Source organism: Zalophus californianus, chromosome 4, assembly GCF_009762305.2.
Source record: "Zalophus californianus isolate mZalCal1 chromosome 4, mZalCal1.pri.v2, whole genome shotgun sequence".
Lineage (NCBI taxonomy): Eukaryota > Metazoa > Chordata > Mammalia > Carnivora > Otariidae > Zalophus > Zalophus californianus.
This window is the reverse complement of record NC_045598.1, coordinates 47,957,658-47,977,008: the sequence shown is the minus strand read 5'-3', so window position 1 is coordinate 47,977,008 and position 19,351 is coordinate 47,957,658. Positions and strand designations below refer to the sequence as shown.

The 19,351-nt window shown below is 41.3% G+C and overlaps 1 protein-coding gene across 15 annotated transcripts in view; it reads right to left on the bottom strand.

Annotated features, from left to right (window-relative positions):
- FGGY (FGGY carbohydrate kinase domain containing) overlaps nucleotides 1–19,351 on the bottom strand; it is a 410,509-nt gene that overhangs the window by 368,945 nt on the left and 22,213 nt on the right. For 12 of the 15 annotated variants that reach the window (XM_027572804.1, XM_027572889.1, XM_027572878.1 and 9 more), the window contains 2 exons: nucleotides 11,498–11,609; nucleotides 4,598–4,749 (listed from right to left, as the gene is read on the bottom strand). The exons of 1 other annotated variant lie outside the window; for it this stretch is intronic. In XM_027572804.1, the coding sequence (XP_027428605.1) occupies nucleotides 4,598–4,749; nucleotides 11,498–11,609 (264 nt within the window). Of the gene's footprint in view, nucleotides 1–4,597; nucleotides 4,750–11,497; nucleotides 11,610–19,351 lie in introns of those variants that run through there. 2 more of the 15 variants (XM_027572903.2, XM_027572909.1) reach the window with 2 other exon arrangements.

The following is a 19,351-nucleotide window of genomic DNA, read 5'->3' as shown; positions in this document are numbered from 1 at the left end:
TCTTGACCTTCCCCAGTCTGCACCTTGTTACCCTGCAATGTTTCATGTTTATAAAGATAGGAGACTCCAGCTGTTCCAGCCTTGACAGAACTTAATTTACATTTGGCCTTCATTAAGATGAGAGTCAGAATCATTGAGACCAAATGGAAAAGCCAGACTGCTGGGGGTTATGAAAAATTCAAATGGCATTTCTCCTTTTATCTGACAATTCTTATTAAGGAGACATACATCAACCTGAAACACACAAATTTTAAATGTAAAGGACACGATTAAAATTCCACATTGCAGAACCAGGACCCGCGTGACTTTGCCCAAGAGCTGCGGTGGTCCTAGTCTATCACTTGGATCTTCTGGGAAGTCTGAACTCCAGATTCTGCCCGACTCCCGATGTCATCAGATTCCAGGCTAAGGACAAGGAGCCCACAAATGACAGCAGCACTAAAGTGAGTGGTCAGCTCTGACTCTGCCATCTCGCTCGCTCCTCATAGCCAATCAGCCTCCACATCCTGCTGATAGTATGCTCTAAAAATTCTGGAACCTATCTCTTCTCCACCCCACAGTACCTACTTCACGCCTCATGACTTCTCACCTGGGGGACTGCAAAAGCCCCTTACCGAGCCCCTACTCGAAACTACTTATTGACTACCTACTATATGCCAGGCTGATTAGGGGTAGCGAAACAGTCATGAACAAAACGGATAGGCTCTCCATCCCCCCATGGATTACAGTGGTGGGAAGACCCAAGCACCATGCAAATCATCATACAAAATAATACATCACTACAATTTAAGAAAGATACAGTGAAGTAAGAGGGCAATGGAAAGAGATCTTTAATTTACTGGAGAGTCAGGCAAGGCTTTTCTGAAGACATAACAATAAAGCTGAAACCTGAATGATAAGTCAGGATCAGTGTTGAGTAGAGGGAAGAATATTCAGGGGCAGAAAGCATAGCATCACATCACCAAGACCAGGGGTCAGGAAACTTTTCTCTAATGGTCTACAGAGTAAATATTTTCAGCCTTGCAGGCACACAGTCTCTGTCTCAACTACTCAGCTCTGTCACTGTGATGCATTTGTCTTGAAGGTGCAAATGTGATGCAAAAGCAGCCACAGACAAAACATAAATGAATGAGTGTGGCTGTGTTTCAATAAAACTTCATGGCCCTGAAAATCTGAATTTCACATAATTTTCACAAGTCACAAAGCATCATTCTCCTTTTGAATCCTTTTTCAGCCATTTGAAGTAAAACCCATTCTTTGCTCCCAAAACATCCCAAGCAAGCAGCAGGCCAGATGTGGCCCATGCACTGGAGTTTGCCAACCCCTAGTCAAGACGGAGGTGGCAAAGAACAGAGCATGTTTGAGACACCCTGATGCGGCCCCGGAGGAGAGAGTGAGCAAGGTGAGGGGCACACAGTAAGCTGAAAGGGGTAGGTGAAAATGATATCACATACCATCTTCTGGGCTGTGTTACAAATTTTGGAATTTATCCTAAGAGCAAAGCCAAGCCAACAAAGTGCTATAATCAGGAAAGTATGAAAACTGGTTCTTACTCCCACACACACACATTTCCTCACCCCTAATCCAGTCTCTACCTCCCTGCCAAAGTTATCTAAGACATTCCCTCCCCCTCGCTTAAAAACCATCTATCACCAAATAAGCCCTTAACAAACTGAGCCCAGGCTACTTACCTGGCCTCATCTCCTACTACACTCAGAGAAGCATCCTGGGCTCTCATCCCAGGACTTACGTACCTTACCAAAAATGAACCATAGCCTTTCTCTAGAATTTCCTCCCTGTCTTCTCTATTAGGCAAAACCTCCATTCCTATCTTGAGACTCATCTTCAAGAACTCCTCCCGGAAGCAAATTATTTTCTCCAAAAGCACTTTGCATATTCGTTTATCGAGGTGCTTAGAACATCTTCCGACAGTTCTGGTTCCATGTCTCTTTCCTCCACCCAAACCCCCCCTTTGCTTCCCCACCACTGCCCCAGAGGACACTGGACCCCTCAAGGGTAAGCCTGAGTCCTCTCTGTGCTTGTGTCCCCAGTGCCTGTGACACTGCTGGGTCACAGCAGAACCTCAGTTAATATTTGGTGAATTAAAGAGTGAATAAGGGAGTAAACAAATGACAGCCCCATGAGCTTAGCACAGAGTCACGTTCTGACTCTGATGTGCTGTTCAACAACTCTTTGAAAGTATCTAATTTCCTGGTCCCCCAGTCTCCCATAGCCCCATTCAAAAGAAGGTACTGTCTCCTGATTCTCCACAAATAGGTGCTCTTCAGGATATAAAGCACAGAGCTTCTCGAACTAGAAGTGGTTTTATAAGTCTGTGGGCCACCAACATCAGCATCGCCTGGGAGCTTGTCAGAAATGCCAATTCTCAGTCCCTACCCCAGGAATACTAAATCAGAAATCTACAATTTAACAAGATCCTCAGATGATTCACTTACACCTTCAAGTCAGAAAAGGGTCATAAGCCATCTGGGTCAGCCTTTAAGGAGAAAATGCTAAAACTGGTATTAGGCAGTATCTTTTATTTTGAATTTGCAATCATGATAAAAATCAAAGGAATTCTTAGCATGGATTCCTGTACGTGTTTACCAAAAATAAATAAATAAAAATAAGTTTAAGAAATTTTAAAAACCGATTTGAGGCTCAACCGTCAGGTAGTTAAATACACGATGAGATAATGTTTCAGGTCTTTCTCAGAAAACTCTGAAATGGAACTGATTAGATAGATGGATGGATGGTCAGTCTCTGGAGGTCATAATCACTGAATGCCATGCAATCTAGAACCTAATTATTTTCTATGTGCTTTATTTAGTACAGTTTGATCTCAAGCGCACAGCGCTGAGCATCCAGAGAGGTTCACACCAGATGTGTATTCAGACCTCCTGGGATATACAGTCCCAAGCCAGCCATGAAGCAGGTGCTCAATAAGACCCTCAGGATATACCAATGACCACCTACCTGATCCTCCTCCCTTAATTCAGTACAGCTCTTACTTACCTGTGGTCAAGAAGGGTGTGATGTATCCAACCCATCTGTTTCCTTGCACCGTGTTTAGGTTGGTTTAAAAACACCACTTCCCTTGTTCCTGGTCCTACCCTAAGTGACACACCTTAAAGAGGGATTTCAGTGCAGCATAACATGATGAGGCGAGCTGGGATTTGAAGGCCAGCAGATATGGGTTTAAATTCTGGCTCTACCATCTGTTTAGGAAAATCATGCTGCTATCTCTGTCAGCCTCAGTTTCCCATGCTGTCTATCAGGCAGAGCTTGCTAAGATTAAATCAATTAACGTCTACAGAACACAAAGCAGAAGGTGTGGGCAGTGTGGAGTAGTTCTATATTCTGACTGGTATTTCAGGATATATTCATATCAGGTTTTCAAACTGGTTCAGACCAGCTCTCTCACTTTATAGATGGACAAAGTGAGGCCTGGGATGAGAACTGCTTTGCTCAAAGTCTCATAAGGTGATGCCAGTAGAGTCAGAAACCCCTGACTCCTAAAACGTTCTGGTTTTCAGACTCTTAATAAATATAGAAGCCTTTTCGCAAATTAAAGCTTACATAACAGCTCAATATGCTAAACAGGTAACAAGCCAAACCTCCCTTGATTACTGATGCCCTCTTTGCTTCTGTCTCTTCTGCTCTCGGTGGCAATCCAGGGACACCTCCTCAGCACCCTTACACTCCCCTCACCCCCAAATACTTTTTGAGTAATCGAAGACTCAGATCACCTGAAACCCCAGAGCCAGTAAATGAATCATGCCAGGTCTTACTCATTAGATGGATTCTCTCCTCACCAGACCACCTAGGGATTTTCAAGTCCCCGAGGTTCCCAGAGGACTTGAACTTTCTCACACATCCATCCCTACTGGGCACCATGAAGCTGACATCACCATTATCCGCAGTTCATAATGGATCTGAACATCTGGAAACAGGAACCACCCACAAGGGCTCCATCCAGAGATCACTGTATCACTCAAGGACAGGGAAACTCAAGTTCAGGCGACATGAAAAACCCCAACATGCCACCAACGTCAGATTAATCCTCGGGGGATACAAGTGCACAAAGAAAGAAGGTTCTGGTCAGAAGATGTGGACTTAAAGCCCAGCTCTGCCACTTTCTACTGAATGGTAATCAGCCTCTGAACTCCAGGAGAGTCCTGGATATTAAGAGAACTGATTTTGGAGTCAGCCAGTCTCAGGTTCCAACCCTGGCTCTGCCATATACTTATCATGTCATTTTGGGTGAGTTGGTTAATCTCTATTAGCTTTAGTTTTCTTGTCTACAGAAAACCCTCACCCCCTCCCCCAAAAAAGAGACAACCCCTACCTTCATAAGGTGGCTGCTAGGATTCAAAAAGATAATCTGTGTCAAACACTTAGAACCGTGCCTGCCTAAAGTTAGCACCTAAAAACAGGAATGATTTAACTGCAACGTAATCAATAAATTGGGATCAACCTTCATCAGAGAGCTGCTGGGAAAAGTCAAACGTAACAGATTTTAGCATGGCGCCTGGCACCGGGCATAAACAGAATGCCCGGCTGTGATTACCACACTCGCTCCACCCTAGGTGCTCACCTCTTTGAGCCACAGAAGCTTCGGGGCCTGCATCTCCACAGACATCACACCACCGACACACTGCAGGACGCTGTGCTTGGTTTCGTTGATCCTGTGGACCTGACTGACCGCCCGGTGGTCCAGCCACATGATGATGTTTCGGTGGGGATCCCCTAGCAGAAACGAGAGAGGGGAAGACACACGCACAATCTTAGCCTTCTAATTCAAGGAGGCACTTCCGGAATCCCAAAGGCACCAATGTGCACAACTACTATAATTTCATACATCAACAACAGCAAGGGAGAGGGCTACCACCAACATGAATTAGTACATTCCACCCAAGCCTTGGATTTGCCTTCGCGCGATGTGTCCTTTAAGTGTCACCCCAGGGTCAAATGTCGACATTAAAACCAGTTGAGATCATTATATGTTAAAAAAAAAAAGAATAATAAGAAGAAGATAGCAGGAGGGGAAGAATGAAGGGGGGAAATCGGAGGGGGAGATGAATCATGAGAGACGATGGACTCTGAGAAACAAACTGAGGGTTCTAGAGGGGAGGGGGTGGGGGGATGGGTTAGCCTGGTGATGGGTATTAAAGAGGGCACATTCTGCGTGGAGCACTGGGTGTTATACGTGAACATGAATCATGGAACACTACATCCAAAACTAATGATGTAATGTATGGTGACTAACATAACATAATAATAATAAATAAATAAATAAAATTAGTAAAAATCACCAAAAAAAATTAAATAAACAAAAACAAAACCAATTGAGATCTACCAATATAGTAGATTCTCGTTCATTCTCTCCCAACTTCTTCCTCTCCTTTCCTATCCCTTTTGTTCCAGAAAACCTTTTCTGGGTCTATCTTCAGGAAAAGAGCCTATGAAGTAAGCCTAAAACAGTATGTTGGCTTTTTAAGATCTGTTTGGACAGACACTTCAACAGAATAATATATCCAATATAACATGCCAACTACATCCATACGATGGCTTTTATCTGCTTATAGCCCCACTTCTTCTAGTCACTTTGATTAAAATCAGTTAACTCAGCTGTTTTATCCCCCTCTCTCGGTTTCATGGAGTGGGAAGCAATGGAATTATTTTCAGTCTGGGGATCAGGCGGACCTCATGGGGAACACGCACTATTTCAGTTACAGGTGGAGATACCTCACAAGAGTCATTAAATTTTTCTTAGCCTAAGTGTCCTTACCTATAAAACAGGGATAACAACACCTAATAGCATTAAGGGTTAATTGAGATTTTTTTTGTTCACCGAACAAGGCAATGCACATAAAGGCAAGTAGCTATCCTATAGTAGGCTCTCAAGAAGAAGAAAAAAGAAACAGAATTTAAAACTAGCTGGAAAGGCAGCGCAAGCATGCACCTCACATCCGACCTCTACCGTCCTGCAGCCCACACAGGAACAAACTGTCCCTTTCTCCCTTCCACGGCCTCGATTAATTCCTCATGTACTAATGGGCAAGCCAATACTTTTACAGTCCTCTGCTTCCTGGATGGCAAAATGCAGAGAGCAGCAATGAATAAACTGGGAGATAATAAAAGGGAAAGATAAAAGGGGACCCAACAGTAATTGAACCAGGCCCTTCACACATTATTCTGCAATTGCAGAAGAGCTGTAGCAATTATATATCTTTGCTAATAACAAATATTTATAAAGCTCTGTGTATGTGTGTGTGTGCATGTGTGTGTGTGCCCCAAGCCCTGTGCTAAACATTTTATTCGCATCATCTCACTTAATCCTCAAAACAACTCTCTGACCTGGGTCGTTTTCCATGACAAACTGACTCCAAGATTTAAGACATGCCTCCTATCTCACAGCTTGGAAAAGCATATAGCGTGCTTTGAAACAGATCTGTGCCGAGAGAATGGATAAATAAATTGGTACAACAAACTTAAACTCAAGCTACACATATCAACATGAATAACGCTACCAGCTGGGATATTTTTAAACACCATATATATTGTTTGTTGTTGAGGGTAGACACATATGTTGGCAAAGCACAGCAACAATGTGTTTATGAACACCAACTACAGCAGCCCGGTCACCTGCCAGGGGGGCGGGGTGCGGGGGCAGGGGGAGGCATGAGCCAAAGCTTCAAGTACTTCTTCTCTTAAAAAAAGTCTGTGGTAAAGATGGCAAATTTTCATCTCTTTATCCTCAGTAGTGGGTACACAAGAAGCTACAAATTTTATTTTCCTTACTTTGCCATGTCTCTGAAAAAGAATCTTTAAAACTGAAAGAAAAAAAATGCCAACCTAAGAAAATATGGAAGTCAGGTCATCACCACCATGATGAGGCAAGGACTCAGTCTCAGCTTTGCCTGCTGGGGGGTTCAGGTCCCACAGAAGCTCCTCAAACAACAGTAATATTTGGAAAATAAGATGAAATACCTGAAACCTTCCAGAGACACATCTAAGATTTGTTTGGTTTCTTTTTTAAGATTTTATTTATTTGAGGGTGAGCAAGAGAGAGAGAGCGCACAAGCAGGGAGAAGGGACAATGGGAGAGGGAGAAGCAGACTCCGCACCGAGCAGGGAGCCCGATGCGGCGCTCAATCCCAGGACCCCGGGATCGTGATCTGAGCCGAAGGCAGATGCTTAACGACTGAGCCACCCAGGTGCCCCTAAGATTTATTTTTAAATAGCTGAGTGATTATACTGTATAATATCACTGCTTAAAGTTTCGGTTCTCAACCCTCCTTGCACATTAGAACCACCCAGGATAGTTTTAAAAACATTGATGTCCAGGTCTCATCCCAGAATCATCACGGAATCAGACTGTGGGTGTGTAGGCAAACACAGACACACAAGTGCACACACGCATACACATGCATGTGTGTATGTGTGCGTGTTAAGGGGGACAATGTCAGGGCACCTGGTGGCGTAGCTGACTCTTGGTTTCGGCTCAGGTCATGATCTCAGGGTCATGGGATCAAGTCCCACCATGGGCTCCACACTCAGCAGAGTCTGCTTAAGATTCTTTCCCCTTCTCCCTCTGCCTCTCCCCCTCCCCTCCGCGTGCTCTCTCTCCCTCTCAAATAAATAAATCTTAAAAAAAAGGGGGAACGATGTTAATACTGCTTCTTAAATATTACATAAATGCAACTGCAATGGCTTCAAGACAAAAACACCTGTCGCTGAACTTTCAACTGGGACGACCTTCAACTGGCAGCTCCTACTGCCTCTACAGGAAGAGGCTCTCAAAACACAGAACTGCACAATGAAACTGTGAGACGCTATTAGCTTATTACATATATGTATATGAAGATTATCAATTAATGATTCGCATTGTGAACAAAAAATAGGAAGTTAATCATTTTTCGGTTCTTACAGAAAATCACAAATAAAGGACTCCACTGAAAGCTCATTTAAGGGCGCCTGGGTGGCTCAGTTGGTTAAGCGACGGCCTTCAGCTCAGGTCATGATCCTGGAGTCCTGGGATCGAGTCCTGCATTGGGCTCCCCGCTCGGTGGGGAGTCTGCTTCCCCCTCTGACCCTCCCCCCCTTATGCTCTCTCTGTCTCATTCTTTCTCTCTCAAATAAATAAATAAAATCTTAAAAAAAAAAAAGAAAGCTCATTTAATCTCTCACTGAGCACCTATTACCTGCCAAGCACAGTGCGGGGTGCTGGGATGCCAGGAAGAATATGCCACAGTCCTGCCTGTATGCAGCCTGTGGCTGGATGGACAAAGCCAGTCTACCAGGTAAGTCAACAGTCAGAACAGAAGTGGGACATGGAGCACAGAGGAGGCTGTGCACAGCTGAGCCCAAGGCTGCACAGAGAGCTTCCAGAAGGCAGGGACGCTTTCATTTAGTTCTGAAAACGACTGGCTGCTGGTCAGCCAGATGAAGGGAGGGTGAGGAAGGAGGCTCTAACACGAAAGGGTCAGCACGTGAAATAAAGCACAGGCCTTAGAAAGTGTCACGTTTTAAGAGAATTAGAAGCAACTACTAGAGCAGAATTTGGGTTATACAATCAGTTTACCCATGGGCAGATGATTCATCCATGTATTCATTCAATTAACATTCTGAATATCTCACAGGAGGTATGCTTGTGGGAAATCACTATGAATTAGCAAAAACATCTCAATATTAGGTTTCTATTGCAGAGTAGCCTAAGTGATAACTCCCTCCCCAACCCTGAATTACCACCCGTGCTTCTTCTTGCTCCCAAGAGCTCCTGCGGCTGGGATGACCCAAGCAGAGTTGTGCTGTGAGTTGGGGAGGGGGGGGGGTCGCAGAGTTGGAAGCATTGGCTCCACGGTCCAACCTGGGGGCTGTCTGATCTTCAAAGGAAAGAAGATCAAACAAGAAGAGGCTAAAATGAGAATATTTTATCATGTAGTCATGATTAATGTTCTTAAACTACTGTACTTAATTTACTCGGGGTTTTTTCCCTTATCTTTTTTTTTTTTTTTTTTTGTTACCGTCTTTGTATTTTTGCCAGTGTTGTGGGTTTGCCTTTAAATGGTGATGGTTAATTTCCTGACCTCACTGCCTGCTCCTCACAATTACTCCAGTTAGCCAAGAGCTGTTCACTGCCATGCAGGCATAAGAAGTCTTGAAACAACCTTTGACTCACCTTTAAAATTAAAATTTCATTTTCTAGCACAAGATAATCCATTTCAGATAAAATCTAACCTTAATAGAACCCGTTGAAAGGCAAGAAGCTGGTAAGGGGCACATACTGCTGGATGCATTTGATGAATGGGTATATTTTAACCATTTTGGTGGAATAAAATTATTTCAACACTTATAATTAGGGTTGCAACCTAACTACTGTTTTAATAGAAGGCCTGTTAACAGGAGGCAATTCCACCTACAATGAGAAAAAAGATGGCACCCAGAGAGGATGCATATGTAAGCAGGCTTAACAGGGAACTCTTCTCTTCCACTTCAAGTGTTCTTTCTTGTTGCTGCTATCTTAGCTGCCCATTCAGCTGCACCCAGTGATTCTCTCTACATACCAGAACGATGGAGGAAACTCTGACAATATTGATGCCCTACTCTCACCACAAGTCAAGCGAATACAAATCTTGGAGGTAAGGCTCATGAATCGGGGACTTTAAAAGATCCCACGTTGATTTCAATATAAAGCCAGAATTAAAAACCACACATTTTAGCAGATCAGAGGTTAGCGCACTTGGATCCTAGGGCTGTTAACATTTAAAGTCCACCCCAAATGAGAACTCATCCAACAGCATCCCTAAGAGACCATCGCCTGGTCACTACTGAAAGCAAGTCAATCAAGGAAGCGCTGACAGCTTCCCCAAGGGGCCAGCTCCATGGCTGGCCATATCTCATAACTGGAGAGTGCTTATTGCTGCTGCAAGCTGAGATCTGCTAGGCCCAGCCCCATTTCTTCGGTCTGTGCTTTCTGAAGTGGCCCAGATTGGGGCTGTTCTGCCCTCCTAGGCCAGAACAATGCCAGGCGAGCCAGTGATCAGCCACTGAGAACAGGGAACATTCATGTTTGTCTTTGACATCCCAACACTCAATGAGACAGGGCTTGGCCCATGGGAGGTGCTAATAAATGTGGCAAAAAGGGGGAAAAGTGTGTGAGTGTGTGAGTGTGTGTGTGTGTATGTGTGTGTGTAGAAAGACGGACATCATTACCACTGTGTTCTAACCATCCATCCATTTGCATACTTTTTCCAGCACATGTAACTTATATAAATCACTATTCTATGAATTAGGTCCATAAAAGTGAGTGGTACACATTCTCTTTTTAGGAATTCATGATCGGATGGAAGAAATGTTTCTGAGCATTCAGGTGTCAGGCTCTCAATCCTCACAGCAAAGCTAAATTCCAATTCTTTCAGAAAATGCAGAGGGAAAGTGACTCGCTCGAGGTGTCATGACTCAGCATGAACAGAGCTGAGATCCAGGACCTTTCTGACTCCAGTTCCAAGGTGTCCCAGTGTACCCTGGTATCCATAGCCACCTGTTAAGAAGGGCACTGCGATAGTAGTGTCCACTGCAGAGGGTTCTCAAACACAATCTTGGCCTAAAACACATTTGCAATGGCTATCTTGGCAACAACTCGCTGACGATGCCTAGAGCCACGCTCCTTAGATGGAACATGCAATTTCCACTGTGCTGTGGTCTCCACCATCCCAAATGTCTTCTGCTCATGAAAAGGTTAAAAATTAGTTGAAATTTATCTCCACACATGTGCTATCGGGTTTTTTTCAAACCTGGTCCACTTTACTCATTTTCATTACCTACCCGACTACTATGGGCTTTTGGGTTTGCAACCTCAGTGTTGTGCTACTTGTTAAAATTTCCCAAGAGGGACAGATCTTGACCCATGAAAAGCTTCTGATGGTGAAGCCAAGTGGCACATACATTTGGAACAGCTCATTATTATACTCACAAGTCTCTATTAGGACAATGTCATTAAGTGGGAATGTCCTTTGGTCTGGCTACTGAAAACAAAGAAGCCAATCTGTTTCCAGCTTCTGTGTGATGCATGGTCCTGTCTACCTTATTCTATTTCCTTTATATGGACTTGGCTCACCTATCCAAATAAAGATGCTATGGGAGTATCATACACAAAGCAACTGCAGGCACTGACACTCCCTTCCCAGAAAACACCCAGACCACTTGCCTGTTTCAAGGCTGCTCACTATGAGCTAATGATTCCATGTCCTTCCTTCAGTGTGCTCTCCACTGTGGCTCTATGCATTAGTGAGCCAAGTCTCTCCCTAATCCAGCCCCCATGTCACCACTGCCACCAACAGTTCTCTAAGCAGGTAACCTCCAGGACATGATTCTGGCCTCCGTGCTCCACCACTAAATCTCACCCATGGCAATAAGAGACACCTGACCTCATGTTACACCTGGGGCCCAGCCAGTCTCCCACCACCAGGGAAAGAAAGTGGAATGGTCCTACCTTCATGGTTTACTGGTAAAGGACGAAACTGCTTATCCAAAACCACCAGAGAACACGTGGCATCAAACCCAAGCCCTCGGATTTGGTTTACATCAATCCCTTGTACAACTTGCTGTTTTAAAAACAAACAAACAAAAACATAAATTACAAGACAGGCTTTTAAAAGACTGAAAACAGTTACGACTAGAAAAAAAGTGAACGGCTAAATTGATAAATATTTACAACAGAAAACAGATAAAAGTTTCATATAACTAAAATAACAGAAGATCCTATAAATTAGTGAGACAAAGACAACCAATCTAATCGTAAATCAAGCAAAGGACATGGCAAGTCACTTCATAAAATAAAAAGAAACAAAGAGCATAAAAAAAGATTCCCAACTCCACTTAAATAAATTAATGCAAATAAAAATACACCAATCTTTGCCTTTTACATTGGCAAATATGTATAAGATTAACAGTATACAGTAGTGGCAGATAGAGAGAAGTGGACCTTCTCTTATATTATTCTATCTCTGTAATAATTTGGTACAAATTTTGGAGAATAACTTTAGAGTATTTATTAAAATTAAAAATGTGCATAACTTTTGCCCAGCCAACTCACTTCTAGGAACCTACTTCAGTGAATTATTAGCATAAGTTGTATGTGGATTAAATTTAACTGTATCACTATTTAAGAATATATTTAAAATTTGGAAAAACTATTTTTTATTAGATTATGGTACATCTGCAAAATGGAATATTGTACAGCCATTAAAAAGATGCAGAGAAGTAGCTTCTGAGTGTGGTACTCTGAAGGGGGGTGGCAAATTCTTTCAGCAAAATAAAAATATCAAGCTGGACAAAATAATCAAAAACAAGCATCTGGGGGCTATGGAATGTGAATAAAGCCACATTTATTTATTCTTGAAAAATCAAAGCATTTAATTTTTGAGAAGGATTTATTCTTGAAAAATCAAAATTGTATTTAAAACATTCCCACAAACGCAAAATAAAACAAAACAAAAGTCTCTAGGACCAGATGGCTACACTGGCAAATTCTGTTAAACATTCAAGGAAGAAATAATTCCATTCCTTCACAAACTTGTTTAGGATATAGTGAAGGAGGGAACATTGTCCAACAAATTCTACATGGCCAGCACTACTCTCTTATCAAAGCCAAACAAAGACATCAAAAGCAAAGAACACTATGGGCCAGTATCTGCCATGAAAATAGGTGTAAAAATCCTTAACAAAATATTAACTACAAAACATGTATTATATACTATGACCACGTGGGGTTATCCCAGGAATGCAAAGTTGATTTTATATCCATAAATCAATTAATGTATTATGCATATTAATAGCATAAAGCACAAATACCAAATGGTCATCTCAACAGATGCAGAAAAAAGAGAGAAAAACAAAACAAATTAATAAACCCAGAGACAAGGGAACTTCCACACCTGATAAAGAGCATCTACAAAAACCTACAGCTAACAATACATTTCATGATAAAATGAATGATTCCCTCCTACTATAAACAAAGAAAAATGTCTCTTTCACCACTTCTATTCAACCTGCAGCTAGTGTTTCCAGCCAATGCAATTAGGCAAGAAAAGAAATTTAAAGCACACAGACTGGAAAGAAAGAAGTTCACGTGCCTTTTTTTGCTGAAAACATGATCTCATATGCAGAAAATCCTAAGATAGCTACCAAAAAAAAAAAAAAAGCTACTAGAAATAATAAGCAAGTTTAGTAAGATCACAGGATACAAGATTAGCATATTAAAATTAACTGTATTTCTATATACGAGCAACTAACATATCAAAATTGAAATTAAGGAAATAATTCCATTCAGAATAGCATAAAAAAAAAGCCCTCAGGAATGAATTTATCAAAAGAAATTCAAAACCAATGCCCTAATAATTATAAAACATTGCTACAAAAGAAGCTACAAATTGGAGAAATAAGCTATATTCATGAAATGGAAAATTCAACATTGTGAAAATGGCAATATCCTCAAATTCATCTACAGATTCTACACAACCCCTATAAAAATTTCAGCAGGTTTTTGGATATTTGGGATTTTTTTGTTATTGTTTACAAATTGACAAGCTGCTCTTAATATTTATGTAGCAATGTAGAGAATGTAGAAGAGCCTAAGCATTTTTGAAAAGAACAAAGTTGGAGAACTTAAGCTACCTGATTTCAACTTTATATAAAACTATCATATAATTAGTGTGGGATTGGCATAGGATAAATTTATAGATTAAATGGAAAAGAACAGAAATATAAGACACAAATCTAAACATTTATGGTTGATTAATTTTTTATAAAGGTACCAAGACAATTCAATGGCAAAAGGACAGGAAAATAATAGGGCTGGAACAACTAAATGTTCACATGCAAGAACAAAAAAAAATTTACACTTCTAGACTTTTACCTCACATGCACACAAAAATTAATTCAAAATGTGTCATATCTCCAAATGTAAAAAATAAAACCACAAAACTTGTAGGTGAAAATTTTCTGACATGAGTTAGACAAAGATTTCTTTAAAAGCAAGACTCATAAAAGAAAAAAAAATGGATATATTTGACTTCATCAAGATTTTTAAATTTTGCTCTTCAAATGCAACCATAAGAAAATGAAAAGATAAGCTACAGATTGGAGAAAATATTTGCAATTCATACATCTTATAATAGACCTATGTATAGAATACATAAAGAACTCTTAAAACTGAAATAAGAAAAACCACCCAATTACAAAATGGACAAAAGATTTAAATATACACATCACCCAAGAAGACATACAGATATCCAATAAGTACATGGAAATATACTCAACATCATTAGTTATTAAGAAAAGGCAAACTAAATCACAATTGGAAAATACTGACAATACTAAGAGTTAGAAAATTCGGGAGAAAGTAGAAGCCTCATACACTGCTGGAAGGAATGGAAAATACAGCCACTTTGGGAAAACAGGTTGGCAATTTTTAAATATAACTTATCATACAACCAAGCAATTTTACTTAAGCATTTACCCAAGAAAAATAAAATCATATGTCAACATAAATGTTTATATGTAAATATTCATAGCAGCATTATTCATAATACCCCCAAACCGGAAACAAATCAAATGTCCGTCAGAGTTTAATCAAATGGTTAATCAGGGTGGTATACCCATACAATGGAATAGTACTCAGCAAGAAAAAGGCACCAACTGTTAAGTACAACAACATGAATGAACCTTAAAAACATTATGCTAAATGAAAGAAGTCAGACACAAAAGAATGCATGTTATAGGATTCCATTTATATGAAATTTCTAAAAAAGAGTAACTATAAAGACAGAAAGCAGATAAACAGTTATCTATAACTGGGGCTGGGGAGTGACCACAAACAGCCATAAAGGAACTTTTTTAAAGTAGCAGAAGTATCCTAAAATGTGACTATAATGATAATTGTACGAATGTGTAAATTCAGTACTATCACTGAATTATATATTTAAATGGATGGATTTTATGGTATGTAAATTATACCTCAAATTGTTAAATATTTTTAAAGAGGTTCAGCTAAAGATGAAATGGAAAGACATCCATGACATGTTAGTAAGGTTAAAAAAATATAGAGATCTTCCTCCACTTAGGATGTGCTTACATCAGATAAACCCATCATAAGTTGAAAATAGCGTTAAGTCAAAAATGCACTGAATATACCTAACCGATCAAACATCATAGCTTTGCCTAGCCTACCTTAAATGTGCTCAAAACACCTACATTTGCTTCAGTTGGGTACAATCATCTACCACAAAGCCTATTTTACACTAAAGTGTTGAATATCTCATGTAGTTTGCTGAATACTGTACTGGAAGTGAAAAACTGAACATCTATATGGTTACAGAATGGTGTAAGTGTGTTGGTTCTTTACCGTTAGGATTACAGGGCTCACTGGGAGCTGCGGCTCATTACCACTGCCCAGCATTAAGAGAGAGCATCATATCACATATCACTAGCTCAGGAAAAAATCGAAACCCAAAATTCGAAGTATGGTTTCCATGGAATGCCTATCACTTTCGCACCATCATAAAGTTGAAAAATCATAAGCTAGGGATGAATTTGTATACAACAAATTGTTAACAGTAGTGTTTACCTCTAAGAGCAGAAATTGCAGTTGGAGGAAACAGGAGACTTTTTACATTGTTATATAATTTTTAAAGTTGTAAAATAATAGATTATTTCTATTATTCTATGCTGAAAGTGGAGCCTGCTTATGATTCTCTCTCCCTCTGCCCCTCGCCCCCACTTGTGCATGCAAAAGCACATGCATGCTCTCTCTAAAAAACAAAAAATGATAACCTTTTAATCCCACACAATTCAACTCAAAAGTGTCCATCCCCATTTAAAATACACAATTCTTCTTTTTCCCTGTTTTAGAATCCCAGACTTGTGATTTAGGATTCCAGGGGTGGGGGGAACATCTGCTAGTGACCCATCTGTGACTGCTGGCAATATCTTTGCCTCACAGCACGAGGTGAATGCCCTGCACACCTTTACAACACTGACCAATCTACACTTACATTCATGAAATCTTTCTTATGCACAAAGCATAGCGTGCTCTATGTCACGTAAGCACACGGACAAATGAGAGGCAAAGGGAATAGTGATCAAAAAGACTGAATAAATGCAAATCTTCTCAAGAATTATGGTGGGAGTAACTTTCCAGTAGGTGCAAAGAAAATATTCTCTTCAATCTATTTTATGAACCCCTCTGAAGACTTACAAAGTTCTAAATTCTACTCATGCCCTTTCACTCACAAAGGTTCAACCTCTCCATCTCTACAACAGAAATCAATCACAAAGAACTAGAAGGGGCGCCTGGGTGGCTCAGTTGGTTAAGCGACTGCCTTCGGCTCAGGTCATGATCCTGGAGTCCCTGGATCGAGTCCCACATCGGGCTCCCTCCTCGGCAGGGAGTCTGTTTCTCCCTCTGACCCTCTTCCCTCTCGTGCTCTCTATCTCTCATTCTCTCTCTCTCAAATAAATAAATAAAATCTTTTAAAAAAAAAAAAAGAACTAGAAGAATAATTGTGACATGCATTTAAATCTGATTCGGTTAGGTAGCCACAACCTCAGCCTTACATGAAAATGTCTTATGATCATGCTGATCCAGGAGTAGGACCACCCGACTCCCCAACCCCGCCCCCATCTAAACCATCCCAGAAAGATGGCTGTCAAGGCCACACTACCCAGAAGGTACCTGGGACTTGACCTCTGACCGGAGGATTCCTTTCAGTGCTCTTATTAATGGAAGAAGAAAGCAGTCCAGTAAACTCACCCCAATGACTTGGCATCGAGGGAACTTCCACAGCTAGAGAGAAAGCGCATTGCTCTTCTGAAGAATTTCCAGAGAAGATTTCTGCAACTTCATTTGGTAACCTGGTCCATTGTCTAACATCTGTCAACTCGTAGCTATGGGGCAGCAAACAAGTATTTGGGGAAGGGATTGTGCGTCGCTTTGTTCTGATGGTGGGAACCAGTTCAGTCCTGCATGTGCTTTAAATCAGCGGGCTCTGCCATATTGGGTGGGGGGACAGTATTCCTTTGGAACCCTCCAAACTGAGAACTGGAGGGTCAGAGGCACACCTGGCTTTTTCTTTAGCTCTCTCTGGAGCAAGGGTCAAAGCCTAGGGCCTCGCAGACAGAGTCCAACTCGCAACTGAGTTTTGTGGATGGTACTGTATTCTTTTCAATCTTGATCTGAATGCCTCTGTCAGCCTTGAGGGTGTGTGGGGTTATGAAATCCCTGGTTCCCTCAGGCTCATCACTCCCTGTTGCCTACACAATTCAATTACTCACACGTTCAATCAGTCAGCAAATATAATCAAACCTCTTCTCGAGTCAGTCTGAGCACTCTTCTGGGTATTTGGGAAACAAAGAGAATATTAAAAAAAAAAAATCCTTGCTCCTTTGGAGACTACATTTAATTAGGAATAGACAATACCTAATACAAAAAAAAAAACATATAGTGTACTAGGAAATGATAAGGGGATGAGGAGTGCCAAAAAAGAGGGAGGTGGTTGCTGAGAATATGAGATTTAAGTTAACACATAAAGGACCTGAGGAGCTGACCTTAGGGAAATCTGGTGGGAAATTGTTGCAGGCAGGAGAACAGCCAGGGCAAAGACCTGAGGTGGGAACAGCAAGCAGGCTAATACAGCTTGTATGGGGAGTATGTTACCTGCAAGGCCCCTGGAGACACTCTATTTAACAAAATTTACTCTAGTGACTAGTACAATGCATAAATCCAACCCTGGACCAGGACTACACAGCATCTTGGCTTAGGCGTGGTGGTGTCCCTTGAAGATAAGTGGAAATGGAGACCAAACACTTCCATTTATATCAAGGACACCAACATTCTCCTAAGAAGGGAAATTCTGAAACTACCTTCACCTCCTTCCTCTCCACTTTCTCCAAGTCCTATTAGATCTTCCTTCCAAAGTCAGTCTTGTCACTCTTATTTATTCCTCTGCCAACGTTCTCACCCAGCCATTCATGATTAAAGAGAAATTACTGAGGTGCCCAGGTGGCTCAGTAGGTTGTGTCCAACTCCTGATTTTGGCTCAGGTCATGATGTCAGGGTCGTGAGATCGAGCCCCACATTTGGGCTCCATGTGCTAAGCAGGGAGTCTGCTTAAGATTCTCTCCCTCTCCTTCTGCCCCTCCCCCTGCTGTGCGCTCATTCTCTCTCTCTCTCGAATAAATAAATCTTAAAAAGGAAAAAAGAAATTATTAAGCACCTGTATGTACCAGCAAGGAGTACACATGCTGAATAAGACACACGTAGTCCTAGCCTCCCAGGGCTGATAGTTCAAAGGAATTTCAGCCTCTAGAACTTCATTAGAAGAAACTGCCTCCTAACTGGCATCCTTGAATTTAGTTTCTGTTCTTTGCAAGCCATCCTGAATCAGCTGCTAGTCAATCTGAAACACAGGATGATTCTAGAAGATACCCTATGGCCTCAGAACCAGCTGTCCCAGGTTTGCCCCCTCATGCAATGCAGTCTCCCCTCTTCCTCCAATTGGAACCCATCTGCCCCAACCCTGTCTAGCTCCTTCACATACCCATGTCAGCATTTCTGCCCATGCCATTCCTCCAGCTCTGAATGTCATCTCTTAGAGTTCTCCAGAGTCCCAGTTAGCCATACACCCTTCCTCAAGCCTTCTCCATTGACTAGGAGTATAGAGATCTCGATTTCTTTACTCATTCATTCTTTTGACACTTCCTGAGTCTACGAGACGTTAGGATATGGGTGAACAAACTGTAGTTCCTACCCCCCTGAAACATCAAATCTAGGAGATAAGATAGAGATCAACTCAAAAAAATCAAAGATTTATTTTTAAATTTATTTTTATTATTTGATATTTTATTATTTATTATTCATCAAAAAATGGATGATTCACAAGCCATGTGAAGTTCTATGGTAAGTAAGTAAAATAGAACTTAGTTTGGAGGTGATATTGGGTAAGAAAAGGCTTCCTCCTTGAAGGACTGGACTTTTGAGCTAAGATTCGGTGCAGCACTCTCCAGTGGAACTTCCCACAGTGATGGAAATGTTCTGTGTCTGTGCTGCCCCATACAGTAGCCACCAGCCATGCATGGCTCCCAAGCATCTGCAATGTGGCCAGTGCATCCGAGGAACCAAACTTTAAACTGTTTTTTATTTAAATACTTAAATTTAAATAGCCACACATGCCTAGTGACTAGTGTATTAGATGGTGTAAATCCAAGGATGAAGAGGAGTTAGATACATTGACAGAAGGCGGGAAGAGTCTGTAGGAAGGAGAAACAATGTGTATAAAGATCCTGAGAC